Consider the following 13,801-nt stretch of genomic DNA (forward strand, 5'->3'; position numbering starts at 1 on the left):
GTTGGAGCTGAAGAAAATAGATGATTTCTGAAAGTTGATGCACTGTCCCGAGGCCCTTGCATAGCAGTTCAGGCATTCTTGTATACATTGGGCTTCACTTCTAGTAGCTCTAAAGAACAACAGGCTGTCGTCGGCAAAGAATAAATGTGAAATCTGAGGGGCCTGTCTTGCTACTCTACAACCATGGATTTTCCCCGCTCTTTCCCTGCTCGATAGGATTGCCGATAGGCCTTCCATACAGATTAAGAACAAGAAGGGTGACAGTGGATCACCTTGTCTAAGTCCTCGCTGGGGAACAATAGGACCGAGTTCCCTTCCGTCGTGGGCAATTGTGTATGATATGGTAGAGACGCACATCATAATCCATTGGACCCAATTGAGAGGAAAACCCAGCTTCACTAGCATATGGTCAAGAAAAGCCCACTCGACCCGATCGTATGCCTTGCTCATATCCAGTTTCAGAGCTGTTGTTCCTGTCTGACCATGCCTCAGCCCTTTTAGTTTGTGAACTACTTCGTAAGCTACCAGAATATTGTCAGATATTAGTCTACCTTTCAAGAAAGCACTTTGGTTAGCAGAAATAATTTCCGAAAGAGCCTGTTTGAAGCGACTTGCCAACATCTTTGTCAGAATCTTGAGTAATACATTGCACAGGGCAATAGGACGTAGATCGGTCACAATACAGGGGTCTTGCTTTTTTGGGATCAGAATAATCAGGGTTTCATTCAGTTGTGCAGGTAACTGATTTGAACTCAAATAAGATAAACAAGCCGAACTGACCGCCGGACCCACAATGTTCCAGTACCTTTGGTAAAATGCTGGGTTGAGCCCATCTGGGCCAGGACTCTTGTCAGGTTGCATCGCAAAACACGCTTTTTTTCACATCCTCTTCAGTGAACGGTCGAGCCAAGGCATCTCTACTTTCGTCTGATAATTTAGCCTGCACGCAATCCATGATATGCGCATCCTCGACTCCTTGGCTGCTAAAAATGTTTTTGAAATAATCCTCCAACAGCTTCTCAAGCCCACCACCCCATGTACAGCTCTCCCCTGCGTCATTCCTTAATTCATTGATGCTGTTCTGCCGCCTCCTCTCCGATGCATATGTATGGAAGTACTTGGTGTTGGAGTCTCCGTCTTTAAGCCAGAATAGCTTTGCACGTTGCCTCCAGAATTCCTCTTGTTGTTTTAGAGTTTTTGAGAATGCAGCAGAAGCATTTCTGTACTGAGCTGCCCCTATATTCGTCCCGTCTACCCCTGACACTGTCCATGATTTTACGAAGACCATCCAACCTTTTACGGAAATTTGACTCTAAATGCCCGCTCCAATCCTGTAGCGCCTTGCTGCAGTTTTGAATTTTTTCCTGTATCGGTTGTTCAAACCCTTTCCTCCAAGCATTATCCACGACTGATCTGCATTGCTCTTCTTGCAGCCAAGAGTTCTCGAATCGGAACCTCCTCACTGAGGTTTTACGGATCCAAGCTCGCAGCTCCAATAACAGCGCCGAATGGTCAGATGCAACTGTTACAAGATTTCGAAGCTTAGATTCAGCAAAAACTTCATTCCATTTGGTATTAACCAAGCCACGATCAAGCTTTTCTTCCAGCCATCTATCCGAATATCTCCCAGTTTCCCATGTGAATTGATGGCCTTCCATCATAATTTCATGCAGTTCGCTATCTTCCACAGCCTCCTTAAAACCTTCTAGTAGCCAATTCGGGTGTTGTCGGCCACCCCGCTTCTCACTTCCATGAAGAATGTCATTAAAATCTCCAATATAGCACCAGGCCATACCATCCTGTTCCTTGAGGGATCGCAGCAAGTCCCAGGAGGCACGCCTTCTGCTACGTTCGGGGTACCCATAGAAACCCGTAATACAAAACGGGGTAATATTGGGTAAAGTAAAAATTGCATTGATGAAGTTGATTGAGGAGGATAGGATATTCACCTGGATATTTTCTTTCCAGAAGAGAGCCAGCCCGCCCCCATGCCCTTCACTACTGACCGCAAAGTATCTCTTAAAACCAATCTTCCTTCCTACTTCCTGAATTTTCTCCTCTTGAATCATAGTTTCCATTATGAATATCACCATAGGCTTATGAACCCGGATAAGGTCCCGTAACACTTGAACTGTACGTGAGTTGCCCAGCCCACGACAGTTCCAGCTGAGGAAACTCATTGTGGGCAGCGGTCCTGGATTCCAGGTCCCGCCATATTGTCATTTTTTGGAAGAGCCGAGTCATCAACTTCCATCTCCCCCTCCTCTCTCCTCGGTCTTTTCGGATCATGTATTATACCTTGAGCTGGGGGCTTACTTGCTGATGGTTTGGTTAACCTTGTGACATGTGAGCCAAAAGTCCTGATAATAGAATCGATTTTCCCCGAGTTAAGTTCTGAACTCCTTCCACTAGGGTTCTTCTGCTGTTCTCTACTATTTTCCCCCATCACTGCCTCTCCATCCTCCTCGCCCGATTCCCGTAGCCATTCTTTGCCGGCTATTATACCATTCCGACGAACTGCTGCCCTAAGAAAGCTCCCATACTGTCGTTCAATTGGTGCTGATGGATTATCAAAGAACTGCACACAAAACTTATCGGAGTGGCCAATTATCCCACAATAAAAGTAGAAACTTGGTAGTCTTTCGTACCGAAAGTTAGTCCAGAACCAGTCACCTCCGCTGCGTTTCATCTTCTGGCCAAGTTTTAGCGGAGCCCTAATATCAATGGCAACCTTGACTCGCAAGTAATTTCGTCTAAGCCCAGTAAAGTTTTTCTCATCCGCTTCGATAAACACCCCGATACTATTTCCAAGGAGTTTACAGATCGCCTCTGTCTGAAATCCTACTGGTAGGTCAGCTATCTGAACCCAGATTATCAGATTACTTAGCTCCACATGTATTGCTTGCTCCATAATATCCAATCTTTTAATAATCAGAACATTCTGATTGAAAGTCCATGGGCCGTCGTTTAAAACTCGCATCACGTCCAGTTCATGGTAGAACTGAAATAAATACCGCCCCTCTCTATCAGTTTCCGTGATCGTCACACCTTTCACCGATCGCCAAATAGACGCCAATGTGCACTTCATACTCTCAAAGTGAATTGGTTTTGCCGTTAGAAACTGCCCTACAATGAACAGCGAAGCCTGCGCTTCAATTGCTGGGATCTCTTCACTGGGAACCACCAATCCTTCGTCGTTGTCATCCTCTAGGCGAAGCCTAGCATAAGCCTCCAGTATCCCTTTGCCTTTGTCCATCATTCCTTCTTGATATGTCAAACAGTTAACGATTCTGATAGCCGCAATCCTTGATTCCGGCGACGGCAGAGCTTTGAGTAAGAGGTTTGCCCTAATCACACTTCTTCTCAACCGAGAAGACTAGATACACTCCAACGGGAGAGACTCCGCCTATTTGATTATTTTATTCTTCTTATCTGTACAAAAATTCGAGTGTAATTATTAGTTAAGCCATGTTTAGTTAAAAGTCTTAATACATCATTTCCTTTCTCAACTTGTCCAAAAAGTTTGATTGGCATTCTGAATTTTCAAAGTGTCTCGATTGTCCCCTCAACTTACATAAAATGTTCAGTTAGTTCTCTGAACTTGCAAAAATGTAATCAAATAAAATGTTGAATGAGCAATCAGAATACTTTAAAAGTTCAGGAATCCAATCAATACTGGTACAGATCTGAATATCTAATACGGTAAGTTTGAACCGTCCTAATTTTGCACACTGTATGGAGATACGGGGATTGGAAAAAATATATATATTTTAGAACTTACAAGTGAAAGTAAAATTGTGGGGTAAATTACACCCATGTCCACTGAACTTTATCCATTTTCACATTATGGCTACTGAACTTCATTTCTTCCCGGTATGGCCACTGAACTTTACACTTTTTAACACCAGTGGCCACTTAACGTCTCAAAACGATAATTGATGGCTAAAAATAAAAAATCCAAAGTGTTAATGATATTCTAAGGAACTTTAATTCTTGAAAATTTTCGTTTTGAGGTCATTTGGGTGTTGTTTGGTTAGGAGAGAGAAAGTGAATTTTTAGAGAGAGAAAACTTCAAAAAATGTAATTTTCGAAAATAAAAAATGCGGTTTCATGGTAAATGTCATTATGAACAACTTTAATTCTTGAATATTTTCATTTTGAGGTCGTTAACGATCGTTAACGGTCATTTTTAGAAGTTAGTTAAAATTGAGTGGCCACCGGTGTTAAAAAGTGTAAAGTTCAGTAGCCATACCGGGAAGAAATAAAGTTCAGTGGCCATAATGTGAAAATGGGCAAAGTTTAGTGGCCATGGGTGTAATTTACCCTAAAATTGTGCAAGGCAGGTTATTTTGGTATTTTAATTAGTTGTAAAATACTAGTAAATGTTTGAGCTCTCTCCACTGCCGCCTCTCTTCTTAGAATTTGCACTACAATTGCACTACACAATTAAAAGGCATAATATTAATTAATTAATAACTTAATATTAACCAATTTGCACCACGCCTGACTCATCGTCTTCCTCTTCAAATTTCAATCTCTTCTGTCTCTCTCTCTTCTCCTTGTTGCCGGTGATTTCACCGGTGAGATCGACAACGGCAACTGCAAACTCAAGCAATAATCTCGTCTCAATTCGGCGTGCAAAAGCCCCATCATCTCAGTCAATAATATCGACGTTTTCACCTTCAATTTTATAGTCTGGTATCACTACTCGAACCCTAGATCTGAAACTTGAAGGTGAAATCGTTATTCTTCGATGCAAATCTCACCTTTTTTTCTTCTTTTTTGCCCCTCTATCTTATAATTGAAGTTGATTTTAGTCAAAGACTTCTGATCAACATTATCTTTTCAATTGTAATGAAATGCAGTTGAAGGAACACAAAACAGTGAAGTGTAGCCCAGAAAAGAAATAAACTGAAGCAGAGCTCTTATGGAATTTACAGACGATCCTTCACAAAACCCTCATCCCATTGGCATGACAGTGACAGAATGCCACAATATGATCCAACAAAGTCTGAGAAGTATAATTTTCTATAAGTGTAAATTTTTTCTAATAAGATTATGCTGATTATAAAGTTCATCTATTGAATTTTTTCCATGTCTTTTTGTTGACTGTAGCTCCAATGGTAAAATCCTTAAAGGAGCATTTGGAGAAAGCAGGCTGTGGAATTGATGACAATTTCATCAAGGCCGTTCATTGCAATATGAATATTAGTGGTGGTTATGTTCCCGGTAAAGGGGTAAGAATTGTTTGTTTATTCATGCCAATTCTTTGTTAGTTTTATCTGCATTGACCTGTTTGTCATTAGTTGATACTGTCAATTGTACCTTATGGAAGTTCAAAGTTTCTTTTTTCCGGTCCCTGTGTGCAATTGACAAGTAACTAATTAATTGAACTGTAGTGTAGACTGTAGAGTTTAGTTTCTTATAATTAACATGGTGAATTATGTAAAGGTTTTCCAGAAATTGGCTGAACTAGAGAATAGTACTTTTAATAATTTGTGTGCTTATTGTGGTAATAAAGTAATTTATATTTTTATGTTTGTTTTTTGGTTATTCCATGTAAGATAACAGTGTGCAGTAATGAGTTGAGCACCCAAGATGAAGTTAACCAAGTGGTTAAACATGAGCTGATTCATGCCTACGATGAATGTCGTGCTGCGAACTTGAACTGGTATAATTGTGCTCATCAAGCCTGTAGTGAGGTGGAAATCACATTGTCAATTCTGATTCCGAACTCTTTTTTTGTAATTTGTGTTTGGTGCTTCTCCATTTTGATACGTGGTTTTCGATTCTTCTGATATAGATTCGTGCTAACAAACTAAGCGGAGATTGCCACTTTAAAAGGGAATTGCTGCGGGGTTACATGAAGTTAAAAGGCCAAGGAAAAGTAAGATCTAGACTCTATAAAAGCAGCTTTACACATACTCAAACTTCTGCTCAATATACACCTCCTTTTGAGCACTTTGATCAAATGTATAAACTTTGTAATCTTAAATTTGAAGGAATGTGTGCTTAGAAGATCGATGAAATCAGTGATGGCCAACCCAAACTGCTCACAATATACTGCCAAGGCCGCAATTGATGCCGTCTGGGATCGCTGCTACAATGATACAGCGCCTTTTGATACAGCTCCTTGAGATGTGGCTTCTGAATTTAAGGCTTATCATTGGATGAAGGGTTTGAGGGGATCAACAAAGGAAATGTTAGGAAGGGTAAAGAGCAAACATTATTTGTGAACAGTGACGGAACTAGGACCCGAGATGAGCTGAGACTCAACTTAATGCAACAAGGTCCTTTCATCAGCGATTCATTTAAAAATGTATATTAAAACTTTATCTTTAAACACTAATTCTACTTATCATCTCTCTATATTTAATTGTCAGCAGCCTAGGGATGACAAATTTACACACGATAGGTTATACGACATGAAATCAGCATATTATTGTAGTGTTTGAGCTTACTTAGTAAGTAATGTGTTTTGGTTGACACAATATTGACATGTAAATTTTTGGGTGGGATTAAGGTTAACCTGCTAACTTAAAAATGAGACTATTTAAAATTATCATAAAAATTGTCTTATGTGTTTATATATTAGTTTAGTTGATAAAGGTATAAATTACAATTATTAGTTGTAAACACGACTCGAACTTTCCATAGTTTTGCATGTGAGACTTGTAAACACATTATTCGAACCAAAAATGATATGTAAGTAGACTATTGGATGGTTAATTTGTTAATCTAGAAACGACATAAAATATTTAGGAGTATTGTTATATTCTATTAAATGTCACTGGTAAAATTACATGTGACTTGAAAACATAATAAAATAGCTAAACCAAAACTAATCAAATTTGGTTGATATAATTAGAACAAGGAATTTTTTGAGTTAGAGTTAGGGTTGACGCATTTGATACTAACCTGGTAATTGATATGATATGAATACAACCTTAATCTAATAATTGTCTTTGAAAATTAGTTTGAACCGAAATCAAAAGCTAGTTGGGGCTTTAGCTGGGGTTACACCATTAGTTCTGCCCCCGCTTGTGAGAAAGGTAAATTACACCGGTAGTTACTGAGATTTGGTGTTTGTTTTTAAAAAAAAAAAGAACTTTATTTTCGATGAATAAAGTCATTAAACTTTCATGTTTATTTCAATAAAGTCATTCTGGTTAATTTAGATAGAAAAATTCATTAAAATAGTGGTATGTTAGGGGGCGTTTGGGTGCTCCTTTTCGTGCTCCTGTTTGCCTTTTCAGTTTGAAATGGAGAGTTTTAGGTGTTTGGTTAGTGATATTCTTGTTTGCCTTTTATACTTGAAAAGCAACATTAGGTGTTTGGTTAGTGATCCCCTGTTTGCTTTTTACACTGAAAAGCAGCTTTTTACAAAAGCAGAGAATATCTGCTTTTTGGAAAAACAGCTTTTTCCAACAACAAACAGCAACTAACAACAGCAAGCAGGAACAACAAACAATAAACTGTAACAGCAAACAGCAGGTAAAACAAACGAGCCTTTAGTCATGTTGAAAATGATTTACTTTTACGATTGCAATAACAGTTACGTGTGTGCACATGACTCAAAAATAAATAGCTATCAATTGCAAATTCAAGCAATTGGATTATATTATTATTGTTGTTGTCACAAGACTAACATGTTATATGTAAAAGTTACTATTTTTCAAACTTATATGGCTTTTTCTATCGAATTTGTCAAAATGATTTTATCAAAATAAAAATGAAAGTTAAATGTATTTATGGAAACAAAATGAATTACAATAAGCTTTTTGAAACTACCTAAATTTCAGTGATTATTAGTACTATAATTTACCCTTATGAGAGATTAAAAAACTTTCATTTCATTTCTAATTTCTATCCCGCCAAATTAGTGTGTTTAGTGGGTATAAATTAGATTTTTTTTGGTTCCTAAAAAGTTTAGGTAAGGGTATAAATTAGATGATGTCACATAATATGGGGGAGTTTTCCGATGTATCATTTAAAATATTTTTAAATATGATTAATATATTAATAATATTTGTTTTTAAAATCCTGATCCGTTCAGTAACCCACCAACCCAATATTTTTTCCAAATCCGTCTAGTAACACACCCTCCCCAACATCTTCTATTGCACACTCATCAAATTTTCAAGTTTATAACCGTTTCTTATTTTATCTATTTCTTTGTCATCCCATTTGTATGCTCACATTCAGTTCGTCCTTCACCTTTATCGTGCAGATGAAATCTTTCTACATCATCTCTCCTTTTACCCAATTTCAATAGGTTACTGTTCGATCTTTGAATTAATTATGTTCATAATTTTCTCACCATTCCAATTTATGTTTATCATATAGGCATATGAGGTCAATATGTGTTAAAATGAGAAACGAAAGTGAGGTAGGAGTAAAAAAGCGAAACTCACACAGAAACTAATGGTGCTCATCTTAAGTAGACTTTAATTAAATATTGATTTTAGAAATGTTTTGTTTTTCTTAGAGATCGAGACATGAGGGTGGAATTTGAGGTTTTAGAGAAAATAGGGTTTGAGGTGAAACAATGAGATCAATTGTCATAAAAGTATTAAGAAATTTAGGATGAACATCAAAATCAGATTGAACATCAATAGATGAAGATGTGGTAGTTTTGGGAGAAGAATAAGGAAATTGGTTCTTGTAGAATGTAATATCTCTGGATACCGTATTTATTGTTTGAACCGAACCAAATTATTGCCTGTAGATTAAGATGAATCTAGTGCTGTCTCTTCAATTGTGAGTGCATGAAGATAACTAGGTCGTAACATTCAAAGAGAAGAATCGAAGATGAAGATTAATCATTTCATAGCTCTGATACCATGATAGCACATATATTTAGAGAGAAGGAATTACGAAAGAAACTTGTGTTATTCCACTTTTTTTATTACCGGATACAATACATGGTATTTATACTAGTCATTAAAGCTTGCGACTCAAATAACGTTTGTTATAACTTTACCCTTAACTAGGTTAACTATTTATTCCTGACACAATTCAAAAGTTTTCAATTTTACAAATGTCAACAACTTATTTCGTAATAAGAAATCATAATACTTCATCTACAAATCAGTATAACCATGTAGATTTTTTTTTTTGAATTAACCTGTTTTTTACAATAATTAAAACCCTATTTTTAGGGGTTTTAAAGATTAAGCCTCTAGTAATTAATTTTCACACCCTTTTTTTTTTACAACTTAACTAATGGAACTATTAATAAGAGACTCAATGTGTATAAAAATTAGATCATGAACTTCATTTTTATAGCTAAAAAGGTTTAGGGATCAATCCTTAAAAATTATAAAATTTAGGGGTTAATAAGCCAATTTGCCTAACACTTTTTATAACTTCAAGAAAAGGAGTACAAAATAATTAAAAGTCAAAGTCCTTTTAATGAATATTGAAAATTGCCGTCATCTTAATTTCCGTTTGATCATCCAGCCGCACCCCAAGAAGACAAGAATGAAATAATGGATGTCTGCACCGTTAAAAGCCGTTGACGGAGAAAACCGTAACGTGCCAACCATAAGCATTCAATAAAACGACAGTCTGAACAACGCAAAACACGCACACAGAAAAAGGAAAAAGGATCAGAGTTTGGTGGGTGACAGAATCATCTCACCCCTCACCAACCCCTCTTAACTCCCAACCAATAAAATCTCCCTTTCACCTCACCAACCTTACTCTTTAGTCTCTCTCTTTCAGAGTCTCCCTTCTTTCCGGTAGAGCTAAAAAAGCTCTTCTCTCCCGTTCTTTCCTCAGAGAATAAGAAATGGGCGGTGAAGGAAAGGTTTATACTTTGTCTGAGGTCTCTGACCATAACACCCCCAAAGACTGCTGGCTTGTTATTGATGGCAAGGTATGAGGTTCCAATCTCCACTTCATTACTGGATCCGTGAAGATTTTTTATCTTTGGATGCGGAATTTAGTTTTCTTATAACTAATTGATTCGTAGGTTATTGAATTGATTCTATTCGGTTTACCATGTTTTGTTGGATTGAGTTCAATTTTTGTGTATTAGTATGTAGATCTCTTTACAAGTCCTTTTAATTGCGCTTTGTCTGCATATGAACCTTTGAGTGAATGATCTGTTATTAGGGATTACGCAACTTCAAATTTTGGTCACTAACTGCTTCCTTTTCTTATGTGAATTTAGCAGGGATGCAAATTTTACTTTTATAAATGCAATTGAGAGATATTGCATGGCTGTTTGTTCAATTAGTTCCTTATCATTTTGAGATTGCATGAGGATTGGTACTTTTTTTTTAATGTTCGTTATGACATTTTTATGTTCTTCCTGCTGCATTATTTTTTTCTTTGTATAATAATTCTTACCTTCATGTGCCTCAGTTGATCAGTACAACCAAAATATGCATGTGGTATATACTTAAGATGTTTCTTAAGTGGAGAATCTAAGATTTAATTCTTAACTGTTCATTTACCCTCCTTAGTCAATAATTTCAGATGCTATTGGCAAAGGATTTACTTTTATCATGGTCATTGGTCATATTTCAAAGCTAGATTCATATGCTGGTAACTTTTTTTTTTTTTTTTTTTGAGAATTGAGATCCACTTAGAATTTTAATGGGTGTTACAGGATGCAAGGCTTTGAGCCTTTTGACTGTGATATCGTGCTCAATATTATGGTTCTATGGTCGACATGGTTTGTTTGAATTGTTTTGTCGCTGGTGGATAGTTCTCTTTAGATTGCTTATTTACTACTAATCACTAATAACAATGAATCTGGAGTTCAGTTATTCTCTAGATATATAGAGTTGGATACAGGTTCTTATCAGTTAAACATAACTCTCAAGTAGAACTCAATTTTCATTATAGAAGTTTTGAATTTGAGTCATGGGAGAACTTGAGCCGATGTACTTTTGGAATGCCTTAATCAGATTTTTAACCTGTCATATATCCTTTAAACATGTTGATTAGTTTGGACCTTAAAATGTTTGAGGTGAGCTTTCGGTGTGCACCTAGTTATATCTGATCATTTATGTGCACCTTGTGATTTTCCAGAATTTCACAGATGTTTAAGTTTCCTTTTTGCACAATGTTATATTGTTATGTTATGGCTGACATTCGGATGTGCTTGTATGCTAAAGTTTTATTTCTTGTTGCAGGTATATGATGTGACAAAATTCTTGGAGGATCATCCTGGAGGAGATGAAGTATTGTTGTCGGCCACAGGTAATACGATATACGCTAGTTGTCTGTTCCAGTCATTTGAACAACTTTGTAACCCACTTGGGAGAAACAAACACCATTTGATACTTGTATGGTAAATAGGGAAGGATGCAACCGATGACTTTGAGGACGTTGGCCATAGTAGCAGCGCGAAAGCAATGATGGATGAATTCTATGTAGGTGAGATTGATTCATCAACCATTCCTACGAGAAAGGACTATACACCTCCTAAGCAACCCCATTACAACCAAGACAAGACACCAGAATTCATTATCAAGCTCCTGCAATTCTTAGTTCCCCTTCTAATCTTGGGTTTGGCTTTTGGAATCCGCTTCTATACCAAATCAGTGGACGCTTAAGTCCAGAAGCAAGAACATGGAACTAATTTTTTGTTTTTTTACCAAAATAAGTTTGTGCTAGTCATCCAACCTTTGAGGATCTTAGAAGATGTGAGTTATGATTATAATATGTGTTCTGTTTAGTGTTTTATGAGATTTCATGCTGTCATTCTTTTCTTTACTTTTACTTCATGTGCCATCAGGATGAACTGCCTTGCATACAACGTTATATCCCATTGGTTGTCCAGGAAATATAATACAAAGAATAATCTGGTCATGTTCTAAATCTAGTGCATTTTTCATGGACAGTTACTAAGCATTATTAGAAAACTAGAAAGATACCCTCGCTTTGCTTCGGGGAAGAAAATAACTAAGAAAATAATTAAATAATATGATAGTAAATAAAAATAAAATTTTTATAATAAATTTTTTCATGAAAATTACCTAACAAAAAAAAACTCAATAATAACTGAAATGTATGATTGTCGTCTATATCAATACGTCATATAACAACAATCAAATGACTCATTTCGGACAGAACAAAAAAATTAATTGGGGAGATAGAGTCTGATTAATGTATCAATGTAGTGGGAAGGAATGTTGAAAATTGTTTCTTAAATTCATTGAAAAAAATGTTTCATTAAAACACTGTTATTTTAATAGTGTTTCTAAGAAAATTAATTTTTAGGTTAAAATTAACTTTAATAGATTTTTATTCACTCTTCAAATTACTAAGAGCGTCTCCAATGGAGCATAATAAACCAATCGTTCTACTTTTTCATTAAATTCTCTTCCATTAGAGTGAGTTTAATATATTGAGCAATTATCAAGTACTCAATAAATATTGAGTAGTTTATTAAGCTTTTGACTATTTTTATAATATATTTTTAATTTTAAAAATAATATGATAGAGTTTAATTACTTAGTGGATATCATTTGTTTATATTACTATTTACTTAAGTACCTATATATAAGTGTATGAAAACATCGTGCTGTACTAAAATTGTTAAAAAATAGAAGGATATCCTCGCTTTGCTTCGGGGCAAGGTGTATCTTATATATTATCCTTATCAATTGAATCTTATTCTATATAATTTTTTTTGTACATGGTCTTTCAAACTATATATTCTCATATAGAAAGAATATAATTAGTTTTTTTTAAATAATTGTTAATTTCTAATAGAAATTTAAATTTGAAAATACACAATCAAAAAGGTTTTTACATAGTCTTTAGAGGAAACAAAAAATTTATCGATTCAAGGGTACAAAAGTGCAGTTTTGCATACAAAACAGAAATAGTTAAAGTAAAGAAGTGCACAAATGATATTCGCATAGGATAAGCAGAGTTCGAGTGGAATGGATGGATGGAGTTGGATGCAGCCAAATGTTTTCGTCTGCTATATCTGTATAAGAAAAAAAAAGCTATAAGTTTGAAGCAAAATTTAATGGTATTTGTTGAACAATTAAAAGGAGGATAAACTAACCCAGGAAAGGTTAAACTGGGTTCTTTAATGTTACTTTGACGAGCTGAAAGGAATAAGTTTGTTAGAATATTAAAAAATGAAGTTATATTATGAAAAAGTTATCATATCATACTTACTCAGAGCGTCTTTTTTTGGTCGGAGGATCAGTGTTCGAGTTATCAGAGGATGACTGACTATTTTTTAAATCTAGAATTCTTCGTGTAGTTGGTGTGATTGAATATGAGGATATTGGTGATGTTAAATGAGTTGAAGATGCTGATATCGGGCTTGGAATTTCCTTTTTGGGAGTTAACAGAGTATCCTTGAATATGTAGATAACTTTAAAAGTTATATTAGATGGACCTTGAACTATATTACTAACTTGAACTTGAAATATTTTTTCACTCCCATAAATTTTGGTCATAGCAGGAGGGGTTTCATGCATGTCTTTGAATCCAGTTGCTAAGGTACTTGTTGGTATTCCAATCAAATCTGCAACCATATGACCAAAAATAACAAAGGTTGCTATTCCTATTGCATCTTCAACAACTAACCTGACTCTGTACCTACATTTAGAAAAAACAAATCTTGTTTTTTAATTTTAGATAAGTATGTAGGAAAAATAAAGTTTTTTTAAAAAATTTCGAACACAAACCATGTTAATGGGAATTCATCAATGAATCTGCAATTTTTACACCAAAGTTTATCTTCAAAATTTTGAATACTACTTTTGCATCTTGGGCAAACTCGATACCACCAATCTTCACTTGGATCAATTTCTTTGATTGT

General features: G+C 35.7%; 2 protein-coding genes across 4 annotated transcripts; both read left to right on the forward strand.

Moving 5' to 3' along the window:
* Positions 1 to 4,415: 4,415 nt before the first annotated feature.
* On the forward strand, positions 4,416 to 6,369 carry LOC136230337 (mitochondrial inner membrane protease ATP23-like). 3 transcript variants are annotated; one of them, XM_066019392.1, is made up of 6 exons: positions 4,416 to 4,734; positions 4,866 to 5,009; positions 5,116 to 5,237; positions 5,565 to 5,702; positions 5,804 to 5,887; positions 6,003 to 6,369. In XM_066019392.1, exons 2-6 carry the CDS (start codon positions 4,928 to 4,930, stop codon positions 6,135 to 6,137), a joined length of 561 nt encoding a protein of 186 aa, XP_065875464.1. In that variant the 5' UTR covers positions 4,416 to 4,734; positions 4,866 to 4,927; the 3' UTR covers positions 6,138 to 6,369. The 3 variants fall into 3 exon arrangements, with proteins under 3 accessions (XP_065875464.1, XP_065875463.1, XP_065875462.1); XM_066019391.1 differs by having other exon boundaries at positions 4,418 to 4,698; positions 4,866 to 5,018; XM_066019390.1 differs by having other exon boundaries at positions 4,420 to 4,734; positions 4,866 to 5,018.
* A 3,268-nt stretch (positions 6,370 to 9,637) lies between these two features.
* Positions 9,638 to 11,730, forward strand: LOC136230641 (cytochrome b5). Its single transcript, XM_066019772.1, has 3 exons — positions 9,638 to 9,880; positions 11,148 to 11,214; positions 11,314 to 11,730. The coding sequence occupies exons 1-3, from the start codon at positions 9,794 to 9,796 to the stop codon at positions 11,568 to 11,570; spliced, it is 411 nt and encodes a 136-aa protein (XP_065875844.1). The 5' UTR covers positions 9,638 to 9,793; the 3' UTR covers positions 11,571 to 11,730.
* Positions 11,731 to 13,801: the final 2,071 nt, after the last annotated feature.

Source organism: Euphorbia lathyris, chromosome 5 (genome assembly GCF_963576675.1).
Source record: "Euphorbia lathyris chromosome 5, ddEupLath1.1, whole genome shotgun sequence".
Lineage (NCBI taxonomy): Eukaryota > Viridiplantae > Streptophyta > Magnoliopsida > Malpighiales > Euphorbiaceae > Euphorbia > Euphorbia lathyris.